General features: G+C 35.5%; 1 protein-coding gene, 1 long non-coding RNA gene and 1 other non-coding gene across 3 annotated transcripts in view; 2 read left to right on the top strand and 1 right to left on the bottom strand.

Moving 5' to 3' along the window:
- LOC134651187 (caskin-2) overlaps nt 1-22,002 on the top strand; it is a 435,866-nt gene that overhangs the window by 201,658 nt on the left and 212,206 nt on the right. The window contains exon 2 of the mRNA XM_063506233.1: nt 7,436-7,477. Coding sequence (XP_063362303.1) covers nt 7,436-7,477 — 42 coding nt within the window. The remainder of the gene's footprint in view (nt 1-7,435; nt 7,478-22,002) is intronic.
- The window catches only part of LOC134651226 (uncharacterized), a 179,148-nt gene that overhangs the window by 63,981 nt on the left and 93,165 nt on the right, over nt 1-22,002 (bottom strand). The window lies entirely within an intron of this gene.
- Trnal-uag (transfer RNA leucine (anticodon UAG)) lies at nt 7,200-7,279 on the top strand. The gene has a single exon. It is a non-coding gene; the product is annotated as a tRNA-Leu (tRNA).

Here is a 22,002-nt window from a genome sequence, read left to right on the forward strand (position 1 = left end):
ACGAAAACGTGACTGATGAATTACCTAGGATTAAGCCGGGTCCAGGCGGCTGTAATGTGTAATGTAATCTATCGTGTAATGTAACAAGAATTCTGAGTGTGGACGTCACTACCAGCATTACATGTAATGCTCGTTCAGTATCCAACGCCTATCGGTTCGCTCGCGTCTAGGGTTTGCAAGATCCGTCAATTTTTCGGATCCGGATATTTTGGATATTTAAATTTGACGGATCCGGATATCCGGATAATTCGGATAATACGGATCTTTATAAAGAAAGGTGACGAAATTTACAACTTACATACAACGAACAGCTAGTAAATGTAAAATGTTCATATTTTAGTTAATTATAATTATTATTATCTCAAAACGATATAAATAAGTATAATGATATATTAAGTGTAGTCTTAATTAGGTATTCCTATAAATAATATTATGCATTTTTCTTTTAGGAGGCCGCGTAGTCGATTTGTAACCGAAAACGCCAAAAATGAAGTAATTAAAGCAAATTTATTTCTATATATCTGCTCAGAAGAATTAATTCTAAAGGTGTTTAAAAACACCGCTTTAACTTCGGCGTTTTTTCTTAAATTTACCATTATAAGCTCACAAAATAGAAAATGGAGAAAAAGTTACATTTATGTACTTTTATTATTTTATACCTGTGTGTTGTGATATAATTATTCTATTAAAAACGTACTTACTTTACCTTGGTAAAATAGCTATACCTTCAGTCGTTAGATTGAGAAAAATGGCTTAGAAAAAGTATCTAACTCATTTATTCAGTCCCCATTACAACAATCTTCCATTATAGGTATATATAAAACTTATATAAATCCAGTTAATTACTGCAAAATAATGTAAAATTACTACAAGTTTCGCGAAATTAAGAAATTTGGGCTACAACTTCTTAATAACGAGAAAAAATATCAATATTACTTACTCGGTTAGCAGCACATCAAGCACATGTTATTTATGTTAACAGAAGACTGGGAACCGACACGATAACACAACAACACGCACAAGCACTAATGATGTTCCAGGTAAACGACCCAAAGGCGACTGAGCGAAAACCTGATAACAATTACTTTAAAACATACAAATAATTACCCTTATTCCAGTCAGGAGGCATGCAGGTAGCTAATTTTAAGACTGTCACTGTTACTACTGTTTAGTTTAAGCAATATTTGTATTTATTTTATGACGTTATCGCGTACCAATAACGCGACCAATGCAATATTTAACGGATCCGTGAGATCCGAAATATCCGGATCCTATGAGACGCTGGATCCGGATCTGTGATTTGACGGATATCCGGATATTTCGGATATCCGGATATCCGGATCTCAAACCCTACTCGCGTCCACACGTTGGCGCTATGCGAGTATTACAAGTAATATTAGATTACAAGTTACACCCGTCTGGATCTGGCTTTACATTACACCGACCCGGCATTATGGTTTTGTGTAACCCGTGCGAAGGCGGGGCGGGTTGCTAGTACGAAATATTAATAATTAGCGACCCGCCCCAGCTTCGTACGGATTAACAAATTATAGATAAACCTTCCCTCTTGAATCACTCTATCTATTAAAAAAAACCGCATCAAAATCCGTTGCGTAGTTTTAAGATCTAAGCATACATAGGGACAGACAGACAGCGGCGAGGCGACTTTGTTTTATACTATGTAGTGATACTAGTGATACCTAGTGAAATGTGGTGAACTGAAAACAATGTCATCCCTAAACATTGGCAACCCTAGCGCTGGCAGGATTATCGCGCGGACCGCGGGACGCGCCCTGCGGTCACCGACCCCGTGTCATAATACAATCATATTGTACACCGCTTCAATTTCCGACCAAGTAAATAGGTACACTGATTTTGTAAGGGATTTGGCCGTGTTTAATAATTATGGTGAAACATTGGTGAAAAAATGTATTGCCTTTACTTTGAGTTTACTAAAACTAATGACAGTGTGCGCTATAGACCTCGTGAATCCCCATGGCTCCATTTACAAAATAAAATAAAAAACAACAAACAAAATTGAAAAAAATCACCTGCGCATTCAGTCTGTTACCTGAGACTACAGACTTATGGTGTCATTCATAAACCCATAAACACGCTACAAGCCTGAAATAGCTATTAGGCGTTTGTCTTTAAAGTCTGTTCGGAAAGAGAAGAGTCGTGGAATGTATTGGGCCCCAACAGACTACTGCTATTTTATCTTATGTATGTACGTATGTACTATGTACCTACAATGAAGTGTAAAAATATGGGTGCACTTCATCATATTCAAAAATATGCCCCATATCTCTTATGTCAGCGAATTAAGAACTATGGGACATATTTTTGCACTTGACTGTACATATTTGTAAGAATTGGATTAAATATAAATGAACTATAGGTAATTGATGCACCTCATAAACGCACTACAAAGCGATATTCTATTCGCGATAACTTAAGATATTCAGGGTACTCGGGAAAAATGGATCTCTATGGTAAATTAGGTACTATTACGGCCAACGCACTGACGAACGAGCCTAGGATGAGGCCCTAATTCGTCGACGCAAGCGCACCTCATTTGCGCCGATCGGCGGTAATGGCCACTTATCTCCGGGACAGCCGATCATTATGGATTTATGCACGATAATAACTCGATCCGATCGGCAATGACGGCTGGCGTATGGACGATATGTTCAGTATCGCGGGTAAGGTTCATTGGGATAAAACCAGAAAAACTTCATATTTTAGTAACACTTACCTACACTACTGCAACGCTTACCAAGACATCTTGTTTACTGTTGCTATTATTAGAAGGTCATCTGCTTCCAGAAATATATACAGCCTTTGATTTGTAAATCAATGTATTTTGCTTTTCCAATTAATTAAACGTATATTATTTTAACAAAGAACCAGCCGTTACACCTCGATCATCTTGCCTGTCCAGAATACCCGCCTGTTATATTTTTTTATTCAAAATAATTCCTTACCCACATTTCATTTGTGTTTTTTTTTTAAACATTGCTAGTGTTGCTAACAGACGGCCATTCTGTTGTAGGAATGTCCCTATTCCTATTTAAAGCTCGGCCATTCTCAACAGGAAGTATGGCCTCATACAATCTGTTAGCAACACTAGCAATGTTTAAAAAAATTCCTTACCCACATTTCATTTGTGTTTTTTTTTTAAACATTGCTAGTGTTGCTAACACTATAGTAGAATATGTCAGTGCCAAACTGGTGGTAGCCACACTTGTTTAATAGAAGAGTATTTGCCATTTTCAAAATTACCTCGCTGCGAAGTTATCCCAATATTCCCAATACAACCTTACATCGTGCATCGTCAAATAGCCGTTTCCTGCAGATTATCACATTTTTTGTCATGAATATTTTTTGGGACCTTTTAAACATCCAACTCAGAATCGTTATTTAAAAAAACTTTATACGTTACAAACAAAAAGTACTTAAACAAAATTCGTAATATTTGTTACCTAACGGATCTCGGTTCTATTAGTGTCAGTTCTAAGTACGAAAAACTAAAAAATGGGTTTAGGAAAAAAACCCATGTTATTGTTATGTTCTTTGACATACCTATGACAAATGGACTAACAGACGCCCTTTTTCTCTTTAGTAGGGTAAAAAAATACATGTTCATCAATATTGCTTGTCTATGTCGATTCGAACCCACGACGCCCACGCTCCTGAGGTTATCGGCCATTTTTCCAAGGATATCCATAACCTGCTCTATTTTAGTACACTCTGGTTATGCCTAATTATCGATGTAACGTGGCCTTTACATGAACAATCTTTACCATGTTGCGTGCAAAAATGAAAAATTATAGGTTACGATTATAACTACACTATACTTATATACAGGGTGAAAATGGAAACCAAGTAATGAAGGTAAGAGGAACTATCAAGAGTGATACTTTTCAACTTTTCTATTATATTTGATTTAATTCTATCACCCTACTGTAAATCAATCCAAGGTATAGTGTGTATACTTATGTATAATATGTCAACACTTTATTGTACAGTGTGATGTGAAAGTTTGATTTTTTTTGCTACCAATATTGGTAATAGGTACCTAATACCATTTACCTTTGTTTCGAAGAAAAAACGCTAATTTATAAATACGTCATTCAAAACAAACCGTTCACATTACTCTTGGTTAGGTATATTTACATGTTTTTTTTTCTAACGACGTAAAAGTGATATATTATTACTAGTACTGTATTTAAGCCCTAAGCATAATTGCATGCCCACACAACCGGGTGTGGGATAATTCTTGTGACTCAGCAAGGAACGATTTGCTAAAATTACATCCTTCCTAATACGTGTAACACGATCAGGTATTTATCAGTTATGATAGAATAGATAATCGCATTGAAGTATTATTTCGGCTCATTTAGACGGTGCGAGAACATACATACAATTAAATGTCATAGAAGCTTTTAAACTGCTCTATCAGACTATCACGTAAAACGCTCCAAGCAAATTTGCCTACGCGATCTCAATTCGAGGCACAATGAAGCCATTTCAATTCCTTACACTTAATACATTTAACTGAGAGTTTGACATTACCCAGGTAATAAGGCCCAGGACCAACTATAGGTGCTCACTCGGATAATTTACGACTTTCATCTATTCTCTTGTCAAAAATTCGCGAAAGCAATCGCAAAAGTCGTTTGGTCAAACCGTCGAAACTTTATTTGTGGGCCCAGAACCCTATAACAATAAATCTTGCGTGTATTCAGATTTACGACAACATAAACATGCAATATCATTTTATTTAACGGCTAAGATATAATCAGGGACGAGTTAATAATAAGGCATGTCAATCTTTAAGCGTTACTACCCTCAATATCATAAAAACAGGCGACTTTCTATGAAAATTTCTTTGTAAAGTGACCAATATGTTTTCTTCCGCAGGACAACCTGTTATGAGTTGAGGGTGTTTCAGCTGCGACCGCGTCATTACGTGCAATCGTGCCGCGGCCGCTGCAGAGATGCGAAAACCGAAATTCGCAAATTGCGGGGATCTTTCTCTTTTACTCCAATGAGGGAGTAATTAGAGTGACACAGAACAATGCCCGCAATTTGCGAACTTCAATTTTCGCGGTTATAGCCCAGGACACCATCATCAGCGCGGACTCCTCGAAGGCCTATCGAGAAAAATAAAAAATCGAAGTTTCGTTATCTGCTTCTCTATTGATCTTATATATTCGAGTGATAAAGAGGTAGATAGAGAAATTTAGATTATTGTTTTTCGCGGCAGTTCTTCTGGTCGAGATATTGTTGACGGTTCCGGTGGAACCTACTAAATCTATAAAGAAAGATATCCTTTCAGATTTTACTAAATGCAGTATCAAAAAGGACGTTTCCCGTCTGAGCTATAGTTGGTCAAACCAATTTGTCAGTAAATAGGAACAAAAAAACCTATACTCATCCTTTTCTTTTGGGTGCTAGTACTAGTGTAAGACAGAGATAGTATGATTCTCTCTGTCTATGTTTCAAATGAGACAGTCCTTTGACACACTATATTTGAGAGAGACCATATATTACAATACAACCTTACTTTGTTAGACGTCTTACAGAAAATATGTAGAACTGATGTGAGACCGCCTACAGAATTGATGAAAAAAGTGCAATATTGATGGAAACTAATTATCTTAGATTCTACTTGTCATACTGTGCTTACTAGTCTTCATTAGCTTCTTGTCTCTGGACAGTTGGATATATAATGCAACTACGATGCTTTTAATAAGATGACCCATTATGAGTATACTTAGACTTAATAGCTCTATTCTTCATAGTAAACCCTCCGGTATTTAGAGCTATTTGGGTTTTATTTCCGTCATTAATTTCGATTTCGTTGGCATTCCGGAGGTTTTCAACAGATATGTTAAAAACTTTCAAAATTTTAGAAGAATAAATATTGTTAACCCCAATTTATGTGCAACAAGTGTAAAAAATCCTATAAAGGTAGCCGGGATTTAAAAAATCTTCTTTAGGTTTAATTTAAACGTCAAGCTTTAACACTTTATAAATAATAATTTTAAAGTTAATATAAGTTTATTTTATTTTCACCCCTACAGTTTATTTATACACACACCCCTCTACAATTTGTGGAACTCAACGTGTGACTATTTTGATTCATTTGGCATAATATAGGATGCCATCAAAGATTTAGACTTATCTACTATAATTATTAACATAAACATAGATTAAATACATTTAAAAAATCTTTAGGTACCACTACTTTGTCAAATGGGTAACAAACAACGCCCAAGCATCTTTATGTCCCTTGCTAATTGAAACCAACGCGAATTTACACAGAAACAGCAGGAGCTATTCCCATTATTTTAAGATGTTCTGGCAACACGTACTCGTAACTAATAATGGACTTTATATATTTTCAATAAGGTTTGCAATAGGTTAGCAGTGTTGACGGGGTACTGGCCACTCAAAAAACTGCTACCCGCTGCGGACATTAGTTTTTTTTGTGATGTTGGCATGGACCACAATAGAGGTGCTGCTAGGCTAATTTAGTTATTTAAGTTATTTAAGAAATAGTTTTAGTTTAATTTAATTTGTAATGTATGGATCTTGTTATCTGAATGAAATATATATAAAAAAAAATAAAATAATAATCTTTAAAAACAAATAGGAGAACTGATGCGAACAAAAAACGACTTAATTCTGTTAGTAATAGGGTTGTAAATGAAATGACGGCGTTCATGCAAATGGGGAAGTTGCGGTCACTAACGGCTAAACAATAGAATTAATAAGTTTTTTTTTGGGAACTCATAAATGGAACGATTTTGATCTTATATTTAACTTAAACCTCAATTTGTTTATAATTTTTATAGGTAAATGGTATTGGGAGTTTATATTTCGGAGTCAGGACTTTTTTTTCTGTGTAAAGGAATTGAAGATAGTGGAGTCGAGTTTCATGATGAATTACTTTAAATTTAATTTTACTATAATTCAATAAAAAATAGCATAAAGAAACATAAAAGATTATGCAATTTTAACGAAACGAATCCTATATTTGTTTTATTATTATTTATTATTTTATCAGAGGTCCTAAGTAAAGATATAAGTGTAAATACTTTCTTATTCAAGGCTGAAAATTGCAGACTTATGAATTATGATGAAACTCCATGTATGGAATGCTGCTCATAAATTCACCTACGTGATATCAAGGCAGCGTGGCCGAGTGGTCTAAGGCGCTGGTTTTAGGCACCAGTCCGAAAGGGCGTGGGTTCGAATCCCACCGCTGTCAAATCTTTTTGTATTTTTTATTATATAAAAAAAAACTTGAATCCTAGCAGTTATTTTTGCTACGAGTACATTAAGGTTGTTTATTATCTTACAAAAATAATGTTTTTACCTAAATTCGAGGACTTAAGTAATTTTATTGTTTTTATTTTATTTTCAGGTACACCCGTTTTTGCTGGCATAAATCCTGCGCAAAGTAAAGGTAAAAAAAAGTTTTATACTCACAACACAAGTACTTCAAGTGCTGGGCAAGTAAAGTGGGTGCCATTGGGCTAAGGACTGCCAGGGAAGTCCTACGGACAGAGACTCTTTTCACGTTAGTCTAATCAACAGGGGCGTTGGTTGGTCGCAATATTTTAAAAAATCGGTAATCTAGTAACAAGGAATAATTTACCAGCGGCCGTAGCACGGTCATATTTTTATCGCCTGTAACGCTCTAACAAGTATGTAAGTGCGAAAGTGACGGGCATAGTGACAGGCGATAAAAATGGAACCATGCTGCACCCGCGATAATCGTTATATGTTTTGTAATTATTGAAATGCAAAATGATACAATTTTATTTCATTATTTTATTGTACGACAATCTATATTAATAAATTAGATAATACCTACCTACTTTTTCAGAAAAAAGTCTACCATTTACTTTTTTTCGAAAAACTACAATTCTTTTACCTAGATACCTAACATATTTTAATTCTAAGTAAGTACATTTTATCCGACATTGAAACAGTTCTTTCATAAATAAGCGGTAGTCGGAAAAATATTATCGAACCATTTTTTTTCTTTTGCTTGCAACTTGTAATTCCCAGAGATGCGATTTATTTGAAATACTTCTATTTAAAATGCAAATACAAAATGCAAAATACCTATTTTGTATTTTGCATTTAAATGCCTTTTAGTAAAAAACATTTTGTATTTTATTTGAAATACTTTTCGAGATGTATTTTGCATTTTTAATATTCATTTCAAAATGCAAAATACTTTGTGATTAAGTTTAGCCAACATTACCAGTCAAACAAAATGAAATGAACGAATGACGCTTGTATTGCCGAATTTGACCGATAGAGGCGTCTGCTAGCCATGCGCGCCCTTTTTTTAGGGTTCCGTACCCAAAGGGTAAAAACGGGACCCTATTACTAAGACTCCGCTGTCCGTCCGTCCGTCCGTCCGTCCGTCCGTCCGTCTGTCACTAGGCTGTATCTCACGAACCGTGATAGCTAGACAGTTGAAATTTTCACAGATGATGTATTTCTGTTGCCACTATAACAACAAATACTAAAAACAGAATAAAATCAAGATTTAAGAGGCCGGTATCGATTTTAGTCGTAAAAATGTAAAATTGATAGATTGAGTCGATGAAATTGTCCACCTTTTGTTAGGTAATAGAAACCACAAGTACTGGTATCTATTAGCACATCTTCTTATCTTGCATTTGTACAGACCATTTTTTTGAAAACTGACTCACTAAATTAGTAATGATTTTTTTTCTGATGGACGTTTAGGTAAACGCGCGTAAAGCTTGGACTGCTAAAAATGGTAATTTTGTATTACACATATCCTGTACTCCAACTTGCATAGACTACATTTTTGTTATATGATATTGAACAAGAGTAAATTAAAGTTAGACGAAATCAATTTTCACCAGAAATTACTTCAAAACAAGTGAACATTTTTCGTGAAAATCGACTTAATTTCAACGTAATTTTGATATTTAAACAATCTACAACATTTCCTGAAACTGTTCTTATACATCATTTTTTATAATTTATAACTATAATTTTTTGATGAATTTTTAAAAACTGCCCCTTCTCGTCATATATTGCCGGTGACGCACGCTCGGGACCTTATTATTAAAAGGCAAGATGAGAAGACGTGTTAATAGAAACCAATACTTGTTATTTAGATATTACGTAACAAAAGGAGTACAATTTCAACGACTAAATCTATCAATTTTACATTTTGGCTCTAAAATCGTTAACGGAGCCTTAAGTGGGGCTCCTATACAACAAACGTGATTTTTGACCGAAGTTAAGCAACGTCGGGCGGGGTCAGTACTTGGATGGGTGACCGTTTTTTTGCTTGTTTTGCTCTATTTTTTGTTGATGGTGCGGAACCCTCCGTGCGCGAGTCCGACTCGCACTTGGCCGGTTTTTTCTTTGGTCAGAGTGCGCGCCTTATAGCCGTTTAGACTCGCGGCTCGGCTCGCGGCGCGTCTCGTGGCTCGCCTCGACACACTCGCATTCGGCTTGTCATTCGGTTATAAACCTTATGCCGTGCCGTTAGTGTTTAAGGCCGTGCATCGAAAAATAACAGGATCTTAGAAAGGTGGCAGTGGCTAGCCCCGGAAACAAACAGTAGTGATTTTCGGATATATGTTTCTTGACTATATGATAAGAGATTTCGTAGTAGTCGAAACACGAATGCTTAAAATTTTCTCGATAGAAAATAAATCCAAACTTACGTGTTCATTTTTCGGTTTTAGCTTCGTGCAACTAGAAAACACATCCATATCCAGCACAACCCACCTTACAGCAAAGGTTTTCATCTCGTCTTAACTTTGAAAGAACTAAATATTAACTTATTATCCTTTACCGATGGATTTATTATCGATTTTTGATTTTATGAATTCAACAGCAAACGCCCATTTTACGCAGTTCGGTTTCTCCATGGTTTCTCTTTCTGTCATGCGTCAAAGTCATAAATGCATCCTTTATGCCAGTAATGTTAGATGGCCGTCGTGCCTCAAAGAGGTAAGACCTATGTCACTTCGCGCAGCGCTCCGAATTACGTAAAATTTTAATATCCAATAAACGTTGAGTCGTAACTCCATTGAGTAGTAACGGAATCGGAGGTAAGCCTATGATGGTGCCTTCTTACAGGCCTATACGTTACGCATGTGTGCGTGTTTGCTAGGCTACGTCATGCTACGCCGAAATCTATACTCTTTGTCAGTTACAACGGGTTAGGAAATTTCGACAGATATTGAAATGTATCGGTAGCTGTTTGGTATTTAGCCATCACAATCTAACCGTAACTTTTTGCTTTATTTTTGTTTGAAAATAAAATATCTATAAGAATATATTTTTTGCTTTTTTTCTATTGTAATGATAAAAATAAATCTAGTATGTTTCATGCTCAAATAATTTAAAATAATTGAATAAATATTAAAAACTAATTGATATTATTCGTTTTAATTATTATATTATTAAGTTTGTTTGAATAAAATATTTTATTTCAATAATACGAAAGTTATTATATTTAAGTACCACTAAAAAAGGTCCCTACTTACAAAAACTCACTTGCACGGGCCGGGGTTCGAACCCGTGACCTCCGGTTTGAAAGTCGCACGCCACTACAATTTCACATAAGTAATTTACAATGACATGATACCGTGGAAAAAGTGAATATTACAATGTACTGTGTTACTATCATTTTATAGTTTATTTTGGCTTGACAAGGAGGAATGAGAAAAACGTGCAGAGCGAGAGGATTAAATCTCTCTGTCCCTTTCTTAAAGTAGCCAATCCTAATTATGACATCTGTTTTGATATTAATTCTTTGAACATAATTTGTCGATGTTCTTTTTTATATCATCGAGAAAGATTTTTATTAAAAAAATGGTGTTGAATTTATATGTTTTATTTATGTTTTTTTGGCATAAATTTCATTACTTTTGACAAATTTTGATTGTGATGACAAACGATTTGATGTGATGTGTGAAACGAACCATGTGATCAACGATTTATCTAATAAAACTTCATTTAGTCGAAAAAAATAGTTGTCTACTACCGGGTGGAAAAAAATTATGGGCCCTGGAGGGAAAGTGCCTTAAAACCTTAAGTTTGCTCATTTTACTTAAATGAAACATTATTGTTTTTTTAAAGAAACAACTGCATTCAAAGATTTTTGAAGTAAAAACTTCTTTAGCGGCGCTAGGCACTTTTTGAGGTGGGGAAAAAATGATAAACTCGAGACAGCGTAAGGCGATCATGTGACCGTAAGGTTTAGATGGCCAATCATTTAGATGGCATTTAAATCAATAAAGAAAAACTCAATGACATTACATGAAAAAGGTTATAATCTTGTACTGAAATACGAGGATCTCACAGTATTATAACTTTATATCACTCAAATATAATTAAATAAAGCTACATCTTGATGAAATCGCTAATAAAAGTGAACTCTAGTACTGGTGAATAAAACTCAAAATATCATGACCAAATATATTTAGATGCGAGGTCTGCAAGGTAACTTTACAATTTCTATTCGAATTTTAAACAATTAACGCTATAAATTTGAATTTAGAATTTTAAACAAGCTCACTGACCAGCAATATCGGAACCAAAAGTTTTCAATAGAAAGGAGGATGGGTCAATTATACATAGTGCTGCAGACATTTTGGACTAGTCATTGAGTTTTCACTTCTGTCGGCACTCCCGGAATGCAACACGTTGTTTTTTTTTAAATTCGCTTAGTCGCGCCCGGGAATCGAACCTACTTTTTCCACACTGTATAAAAGAACACAAATGCTTTTCTTCTGGTAACTTAAATGTTCTATCTATCTTGGTGATATGTCAATGCAATCAAATAATCTGAAAAAATAATAATAACCCAATTTATGAATTCCGTTCCTTCAGAAAAATGCGAAATGTACGTACAATTTTTAGGGATATCGTACTTTTCCCAGAGACAAATTTAGTTGGCTAAGAGACATTTTTACTGATTTGGGGTCTGTACTAAAAATCTAACATAATATGATAAGGACTTAATCGTTTTAAGCTCAAGAGTGAGTTTTCCTAAAGCTTTTTCTAAAAATTATGTCTTTATTAACGTTAGGAGTGCACTGCAGCATGTCAAATGTATGCCAAAATGTCAAGGGAGAGAACAATAAATTAAGTTTCAATTCCACTTCCACTCATCAGCAAAGTGATATAAGTATATCAGCAGTTTAAAGTTATTTTAGATTACAAAATTAGCGCATCAAAAAAATCAAAGTGCATAGAAAAAAAGTCTCCTGAGTCGTAATAAAATTGATGTCTCTTGGGTCACCAGAAAAGTCACCAGGGAGAACGATGACCCAAATCACATTTAAAAGAAAATGTAAATTTTGTGTACTACCTACGAACATTTTTCAAAAAACTATGTTTTTATAGCATATTAGACCCAGGATAGATCTAATACCTCTTTTCGTACCCCGGATAAAATGGTCGGCGACTAAAAAAGTAACTGAAACCTTACGTTATTAGGTTCACGATGCCGCGTTGTACCCTTGCCTTCGTTGCGATATGTTTGGTAAGTCAGGAGACTTAAAAAATGAGCCATGATTTTGGGACATATTAACAAATATTTTTTTGAATAGGTATATATTAATTTTAGCGGACTTTAATAATTTACCAGTTAAATTAGATGTAAATACCTTTTTAGTTAATCGTTAATATGATATATTAGTAGCAGTAAAACACTTTATTGTACAAAAAGACACATAAAACATGAAAAAACACACATCCTTCGTATATGGTAGAATATTTTTCACACTTATAAGTAAAAACCAAAACCGATACGCGATTGGGATACGCTCTTTTTGTATGGGATACAAAAAAAAATCTCCTGGGTCACCAAGAAAAATCGACATATTAAAATAATTCAGTTCGTTTTTAAGTTCTAGTCAGATTGACTTTTTGGTTATTTGAGATAAATTACAATAACGCTTAGATTTGAAAAACATGATTTTCTATTTTGTTGCGATCGACCCGGGTAATAAAAATACGGCGAATTTGAACTTTTGTTTGTTGTCGTTGTAAAATGTATTAAAAAATAATGTAGGCACCCCTGACAATTGAAATTCAAAATTATCCAGAAAAAGCGGCCAAGTGCGAGTCGGACTCGCCCATGAAGGGTTCCGTATTTAGGGGATTTATGACGTATTAAAAAAAAACTACTTACTAGATCTTGTTCAAACCAATTTTCGGTGGAAGTTTGCATGGTAATGTACATCATATATTTTTTTTTAGTTTTATCATTCTCTTATTTTAGAAGTTACAGGGGGGGGGGCACATTTTACCACTTTGGAAGTGTCTCTCGCGCAAACTATTCAGTTTAGAAAAAAATGATGTTAGAAACCTCAATATCATTTTTGAAGACCTATCCATAGATACCCCACACGTATGGGTTTGATGAAAAACATTTTTTTGAGTTTCAGTTCTAAGTATGGGGAACCCCCAAAAAAATTTTTTTTTCTATTTTTGTGTGAAAATCTTAATGCGGTTCACAGAATACATCTACTTACCAAGTTTCAACAGTATAGTTCTTATAGTTTCGGAAAAAAGTGGCTGTGACATACGGACGGACAGACGGACAGACAGACAGACAGACATGACGAATCTATAAGGGTTCCGTTTTTTGCCATTTGGCTACGGAACCCTAAAAATGAGTGTTTCAAAAAGGCACCCTGTATTCATTACATACCTAAATAATCTCTTATTCAATAAAACATATAATTACTAAACACTGTGATTTATTTCAAATAAATGCAAATCGATCGGATAAAAGATATTAATACCTACCTATACAACAATGAATACGAGTACAGTCAGCTGCAATAATATGTTACACACCGAAGGCCGTTTTGCGGTAGATCATGTTAGATCTTATTTGTAGAGCCATAAGAGCGTGTCACATATTTTTGCGGCCGTCGAAGAGTAACATATTATTGCAGGTGACTGTACCTATGAAAAATTCGAGGGTTAAAAAGCATTTCAACCAAAGCATTTATAATAATAACGACTATGGACGCCTGCAACCCCAGGGGTATTGTAACCCCATAACAATAAGGTTGAAATTTGCATTTAGTGGCCGCAAAGTCAGGTGAGCGTAATCAAGTAGGTAAATCTGTTTTCATCATATTTTATCAAAAATAATCTCTTTTCTGTTCTTGTGCTATTTTCTTATTATCAATACTCTTAACTTATAATATGCTATATACGCTGCTGCTTCTATGCTGTTAACATCTTCCAAAACAACAATAAATATTCAGGTTTATTAATTAATTATTTTATTGTTTGCTATTATGAACAAGTAACAACGCCATCTGTTTCAATTTTTTCCGAATTTAAGTTTCTGGCCGACCGCAGCGACCGCGTATAATGGTAGTTAACTTCTGTAACGTTAGATGGTGCTAAAAGGTCACACAAACTTCACGTGCGGCGCGAAGCGTTTCCATGTGTGCGTGTTAGCGGGGAGGGAAGAACTAGCGGGCGTGGTTTACGAAGCGCCAGACGCGGCTGCAGTAGGCCCTTAAATTATATTAGCTCGATGAGCTTGCGAGCCACGAGAGTCTAAACTGGCTATTATGTCTGACTAGTGTCAATGTGAAACGAAAATGACGAACATTATCTATTCTATGGCTATTCTCATGATAAATACCTAAAATAAATAAAAATATCTGAGATTTGGTCAAAAGGTATTTTATTTTGAAAAAGTATTTTGAAAATACCTATTTTGCATTTAGCATTTAAAATACAAAACGCAAAACTATTTGGTATTTTGCATTTGAAATAGTAAATCTGAAAAGTATTTTGCATTTTGTATTTAAATGCTTTTTTTAAACCATTTTGTACATCTCTGGTAATTCCATTTATTATTCTCATAAGGTTCTCATAAGTGTATTAGTGTAGTTTGCTTTTTTTTTTAATTCACTCAATATTCTCTCTGCACCAATTGTAGGTATCTCTGTTGGCCCTATGGTTGACTGTTAGAGAATGACATTTGGCATTAAGTCCGCCATTTGTACATTGTTGTATATATTATGTGCAATAAAGTTTAAATAGATAAATAATACATAAATAATAATACCGAGTATTACCGACCGAAGACCGATCCATGTGGCGTCGTGCTATTCACGATGGTCAATCCAAGCACGAATTTGCCTGGTTTTCCTCATTAAAAGAAAAACGCATGAGGCGCCACAAGCAGGCCTCCAACCCCCGCCCACCTGGGGGAGCATACACCTGCAAATAAATATTTCTATTCTATTCTATTCTATTCCTGCTGCGTGTGTGGCCGAGGGATCCTCTCTCGTATAGGGCTTTACAGCCACGAACACAAGTGTCGTAACCGGGATGCTGCTTAAACATCTGATACAGATGGTAAAGGCCTATTATTATTATTAATATTATTATTATCGACCTACGTACGTATCGATAATCAGTCTCCGTTGACCAAGCAATTCGCCATTAAAAAACGCCATGTGAGAAAGATGCGTATCTCGATTGCGTTTTATTTCTGCATTGCATGCGTTTCTCGAGTGGATGAATTTCAATTCCCGCATAAGTGTCTTTGTTTCACGCCTGTTGGGTCGAGTGTTGATTCTGGCGCGTTGAATATCAAATTACTTGGAAATTATACGGTTAGGGTTGACGTGAACTTATTATTTCCTGGAAAATTCAGGATGTCTATGTCTAAGAGAATATATGCCAGGATTTTTCTCTCTAAAAGTAGACTTTTTTGCGAGAAATAGCTGTATTTCAGGTTTCTGTGATTTCTGTCCTTATAAATATTGGTGACATATGAAATCCTAGAGCACCTTTCTAGACTGCGTTTTTTTCTACATTGCTAAAATTTGCCAGAAGCAACTAGTATTTTTAAAATTTGTAGCTGACATCCCTAAAGCTACTGTGCGTGTTTAAGCAATAAAAAAATCCCCATGTGCGCCTTGGTTGAAACTGAGCATAAGTACTCTGATAAGGGTTAGGGTTTAGGGTGCACTTGAATGAGTTCTGCTAACGTGTCAATTTATAACTTTTACAAGTTATAATAAATTATAACGTACAACTTACATACAGTTAATTGTTTATGTAATCTTGACTTTGGTAAGAACGTATTTAATTTAATTTAATCTTGATAAACAAGGACATATTAAAATGCAGTAGGCATAATTTGCTGAAAAACTATCCCTAGGAATTTAATTAAAATATGTTATTTTAACGTTCTAGTAACTTGACAAATTCGTAAACTTCAAAGTATAGTACCTATGTACTTAAGTTTTTACATTAACCCTTCAGACAAATTCGTAAGTTTCAAAGTCAGTATACTTAGTTTTTACCTTAACCCTTCAGGCGCTACTTTTACTGATTTGAATTGGATTGATTGAATGGGACCCTGATCCGCTTAATGTATGTAAGGCGACTTGTCAGTCCATACATTATGTATATCTTTCAGTTACTTTGTAGGAGGTAAATCGTCGGCCCTTAAGATGCTTTTCCCACGATTAACTTAAACTAATTGAATAAAATAGTCTTATAAACTTTGGGAAAGCTAACATATGCGGTACATTTTGTTTAGGTAACAGAGCTTTAAAGTAACCATTAACGCTAGACAGCAGTAAAAGAGCTTTTCTCTCACGGTAAGCATTCCTAATTCTTTACGTCAAAATCTTATAGTCGTAAGTCCTTTCTATATGCATGCGACTATCAAACTTATGTCTAAAAGCTTACATCTTATAATCGCTAAACTGTACTCAAAACTTAAGTTACTTTAACGCTAGGGTATAACATTTATTTCCAAGTCGTAAGAGCTTAAGTATGTATAGTTTAAATGCTCATATGTCCTTCTGTATCTGTGTAGTGCGTGTTAGGTTCTAACATTGTGTATGCAAACGGCGACGCGCTGTATCAGTCAGCTGCAGCACAAAGAATTCGGAGTGCGTGCCACTAAGCTGAGGAAACTCATTATTTAGGTGACATAGTATCCTTCAGTGCGGCCAGCACGCGTATGATGTATGTGATTATTACACCTGATTGAAAGAAACCGACACTGATGTATGTGATTATTACACCTGATTGAAAGAAACCGTCATTATTGCGTTGTCAGCTTGTCACGTAGGCAAGGACGACCATACGCGTAGTCATTAGTTGCACGAGGCACCATCTTCCGTTGCCTTGTTGATGTCGCGCGAGGCTCGTTTCTTATCGCATGCGCGCAAAGGACAGAAAGTTGTCTGAACACATAGGTGGTAGCATAGATGGACCACGGGTCGCAGAAAAGTTCTTAAGTAGCTACCACGTCTGAAGATGACGCGTGCAAACGGCATCCTCCAAGAAACGATTATCTGGTCGAGATTGCAATTTGCAAGATGATGATAGCTGCTGACAAACCGACGTAGGGAGATCTTTAAGTTGTCCTATCTAGTTCATGTCTTACATTCAGCTACTACATATAATGATGATGACATCATGTATATATGTGAGACTATTTATTTGTTTGTACGTTCGCAGCGTAGACGCGTATTTATTATGTAGACTCTACATATATAAATCAAATCTTGCGTCCACTATGGTCTGATCCCACCTCCACGATTTGAATTTTAAGCATTAGGTAGGCAAATTTTAATACACGCGTTTACGCTGCGAACGAACCGATAATGTATCTAAAGAAATCCAAGAAGCTCGCCGTCCTAGACGGCTGTAAGTTAACGTTAACTATGAAAATACGTCTCATTACGTCCGTATAGTGAGTGGTTGTCACGTCCCAGTCCCATTAATTCTTGTAGCTAAGTCACAAACAAACATACTTTGTGTAGGACACTCGCTCCTAATACTCAGCGTTCCAGTTTGTAACAATAATTGACAAAGATACACGTTTTGTACTGTTTGTATTACAGGTTAAGTATATAGGTTTTTTTAGTACATACCTTGTCACTTTTTCTAATTGTATATTGTCAACATTCACAAGTATTTTCCAGGTAATTAAAAACAATTTAATGATGATTTAATTTACAGTCTCTCCTCTTATTGCGGTGTGTCTTTTGAAATATAATTGTCCAAGATGAGGCTGGTCGACACGCTCATCTTCTCCATATTTAGCTATGAGTCATTGTGTCGCATCGACTTCCATAGCCAGGTCCATAGTGACACTGCTACGAAGCTTATAGGTTCGAATCCTTAGCAAGCCCAATTCACAAAAGGACAATGAGATGCTATAATTTAAATAAGACTTATACAGCCGTAGCCTTGCAATCCAAATACGTACAACCAAATTATTGATAAGCTTATATAAGTAAACAATGAATATGAATAAACAATACGTTTGAATTGGCAAGTTTCAATGTCAACAAAATATGGGGCTAAGTTTAGCATAGATGTTAGACAGCATATCATTAAAACACAATTAGAAAACGTATTCAAAATTCAAACAACAGACTATTAATGCTTTAAGCAGTTGGGTGTGTCTAACATACGGATCACTTACTAGATTGCGCAATTAGGTACGCATTCAGACGACTAGCGGATACAACATATGCATTGGTGCTTCAATTGCAATTTAAAGTGCAGTAGGTTCAGCCAGCAGAGTTTTTGAAAAATCGTAGGGCTTTTTTAGATCACAATAATTAATTGCAATCTTGAGGCCTTTCCGTTGTAACTTCATCGATACGAAACATCGATGCACAAAAGCTAAAGATATGAATATTCATTCTAAAAATGCGCAAATTTATTTTTGATCAAACTTAAAAAAAAAAACATGATATCCGCGATCCCGGCCACCCACAGCCATCTCGCACTCGCCCAGTGAGAGTGAGAGTAGAACCTGAACCCACGGGGCCTTAAGAAAAAATCGCGCGACCGCTCACTTCAATTGTGTTCGCTTATAAATTACAAGCTCAATGGGCCTAAGATAGTCGCGCTACACGCCCTTTTATTGCCTTGTCAACATGGCCGTCACTTTCTCACATGTAAAATGCACAGTGACGCATGACGCGATAGAACATAGAAATGCTTTAATACGTACACGATTTCAATATCAAGAATAAATATTAGATTTTAAACATGAGCTATAATTGTAGTGTTGTACGACTGATTTTGGAGAACACCTTTTTGCTTAAAGTACCTAATCTGTAAAGTAAAAGAAACAAATATTACCTCCCTTCAGAAGGAGTCTGTGGGCGGTAGTCTGTGGTCCAACATAACTCATAGACATGGCACTTGCTAGAACTGCCTGTGAAATTAAGTCGTGTGAACCCGACATGCATTCCCATCCCTTCTGCGAGCGCTGGCTATTTGAGTTCTCATACAAACCACATAACATATTTAGGCTAGGGTGGTCCTTATTTCGTCGAATTTATATTTATCTACGGGGCACCCGCTTAATGTAAATCCACCACAAAAACCAAAGTATTTTTTTTTTCAGAATTTTTAAATACGTTTGGGGGTCGCTAGGTCGCTACCGCACTTTGTAATTTGAACCCTATTCATTTTTTTTCAGTGTCGTGTCGTTCACATCGCTATACGACTTCCCCGCATAGACGCCGTCTGATAGATTTTGAAAGTTATCATACAAATTTTACACTACGGTATTCGATAAAATCCCGTATACGGTATACGGGAAAAATTAACGCCGTGTATACCTTATACTCTTGGAGGATATAATCAAACGGAGACGCCATGTCTGTAATTTTCTGTACAAAACAGTCTGCCGATTTTTGCGGGGGAGGGGAACGTCAAATGTATGCGTAACGTAAAAATAGCCATGTCAGATAAACGTCAGTCCATACATTGTGTATGACCGTTGGCCGCCTATTTTCGACAGAGGGGAAAGCCTGTTAATGGCTACTCCGTTTAGTTGTATCCTCCAAGCTTATACTGGTTATATTGAGCTTTAGACTCGCCCGTATTAGGTAAGAGATTGGAATGACGCTGGAACAATCAAAGTCCGATGTCGTATCCAGATGCTGACCTTTGCTGAACATGTGGTTTTGAGTTTATTTTTAATATGTAACGATTACGAATTTAAGGCGTTTATTTTTATTCGCATGCTTACAAGTTTGGATCGGGTTAGTGAATCTTTATTATATTACTAACAAAAATCAATACCGCTAACATATTAGAATTTAAGACGAAACAGGAGCTGAGATTTAAATATTTTAGGTAAATATACCCGTCTCGCTAACGGAAGCGGCTCCTAAAACTAGTGTGATAAGGACAAGGCGAAAAATCCTGCGTAAAAATCTCAAAAATCGAGGTTTCGTACTCGACTGTTTCCTCCTCCAAAACGTAACCAATCGTAACCAAATTTGGAAATCTAATTGATTATGAAATTATCTGTGTCGGACCGTTTTGTTTTTTTGGCTAATTGATATCAGTTTTGAATACCACGCCTCTCATTGCGGCATAGTCAGTTAGGCCATTCCCAACTAACATTAGGCGCTAAATTTAAGGGTTAAAAGAGATCTACATAAGCATTTGTTTACTCCAGAGGTTCTATTGATGTTCTAAAAATAGGAGTTATAGCCGGCTATAACTCCGTAATACCCCCGGATTGGGCACAAATTTTAACACCTTGAGTTGTAAAACGGCGCTACAAGACTTATAGGATGAATAAGAGATAGAAGAGCGCTAAAGTAGGGCTATAATAGCGTTGATTAACTACTTAGGATTTAAAAGGGTGCCAAATAAGGGACTACTAACTATTTGAGTAGTAGTGTAGGGCCATATAGATGATACTTTCAGCTTTAGATGGTATATTAGCATTTAAAGTCAATATTTGTAACACTCAAGAAGGTAATTGCACATTTTTTCCTTAGCCCTATCTGCTTTGGTTGCAGATGTTTCCATTTTGTTTTTTTATTCGTAAGCTTGCCTGGGACAGCTTGAAGTGAAATGTAAATAATTATTTTAGTTCACTGATGCCGGTGTTATCTGGGGATTTATGATGGCGAAATTAATTACACTGTCAATAACTATATGTATTACTAACAAAATTTTAAAGGGCCTCTGATCCTTTGCATATTTGTCTGAATATAATATTTTTTTATTTGTGGTCCACCGTATTTAATTTTCGAAAAATGACTCAATATACGTGAAGTCCGGTTTTAAATATAACAATACTAACATTAGGTAAATATTGAGTAAAAGTATCGATTTTTATTGGGTTTTTATCGTTTTAATTAATAGTTATTGTTTTGCTTATTGATTCATCAGTCATCTTAACATGGCGATATAGGCTTAGGTTGTAAGTAAGACTCTAATAACAGTATAAGATGTACTAAGGTATTAAATAACGCTTGTCTGCGACTTCATAATCTATAATGGTGACTCATAACTTCTCTTTTCGACTGTAAGTGATACAAGAGAGTTAAGTAGCGATTGCGATACACAGAGCTATAAAAGACTTTTTATCGCCTGTTTAGAACCTTAAGTGAAAATTGCAGCTGCTTATTACTCATATAGATGCTAAGGTGTTAGAATTCACTTTGAGCTATAACACTAGCGGCTTAAGTAAGATGCGTTATAGCGGCCAAAGCGGCTACTGTGGATCTTAAAGCTATACATGGACCTATTAAAGACCTTGATGTCACCAGAGCCTGTAAGCTTAGAATATGTAACTATTCTACAGCCGTTCTATGTCTTTAGGTGATAATGATAAAATAAGTGCTAAGTCGCTTAATTGTTTGTTGGGTTTTGGCCATTTTTGAAGGGCTCTAGTAAAAAACAAAAATATCAAAAAAAGCAAAACGGTCCGACACAGATATTGACAATATTAATTTGTGTTGAAAAAAAAATCATTGCTCTAGCTTCAAAACCCACGGAGGAAACAGTCGAGTACGTTTGTATGGAGAAATGACCACTCCTGTTGGCTCTTAATTTAAAAAAATCTTCTCCCTTTTTTGTAATTTGCAACGAAATAAAAGGCTTTTTATTTTATTTTTATTTTATTTATTATAGTGTGTCTTTTAT

The sequence above is a fragment of the Cydia amplana genome, chromosome 9 (genome assembly GCF_948474715.1).
Source record: "Cydia amplana chromosome 9, ilCydAmpl1.1, whole genome shotgun sequence".
NCBI classification, from domain to species: domain Eukaryota; kingdom Metazoa; phylum Arthropoda; class Insecta; order Lepidoptera; family Tortricidae; genus Cydia; species Cydia amplana.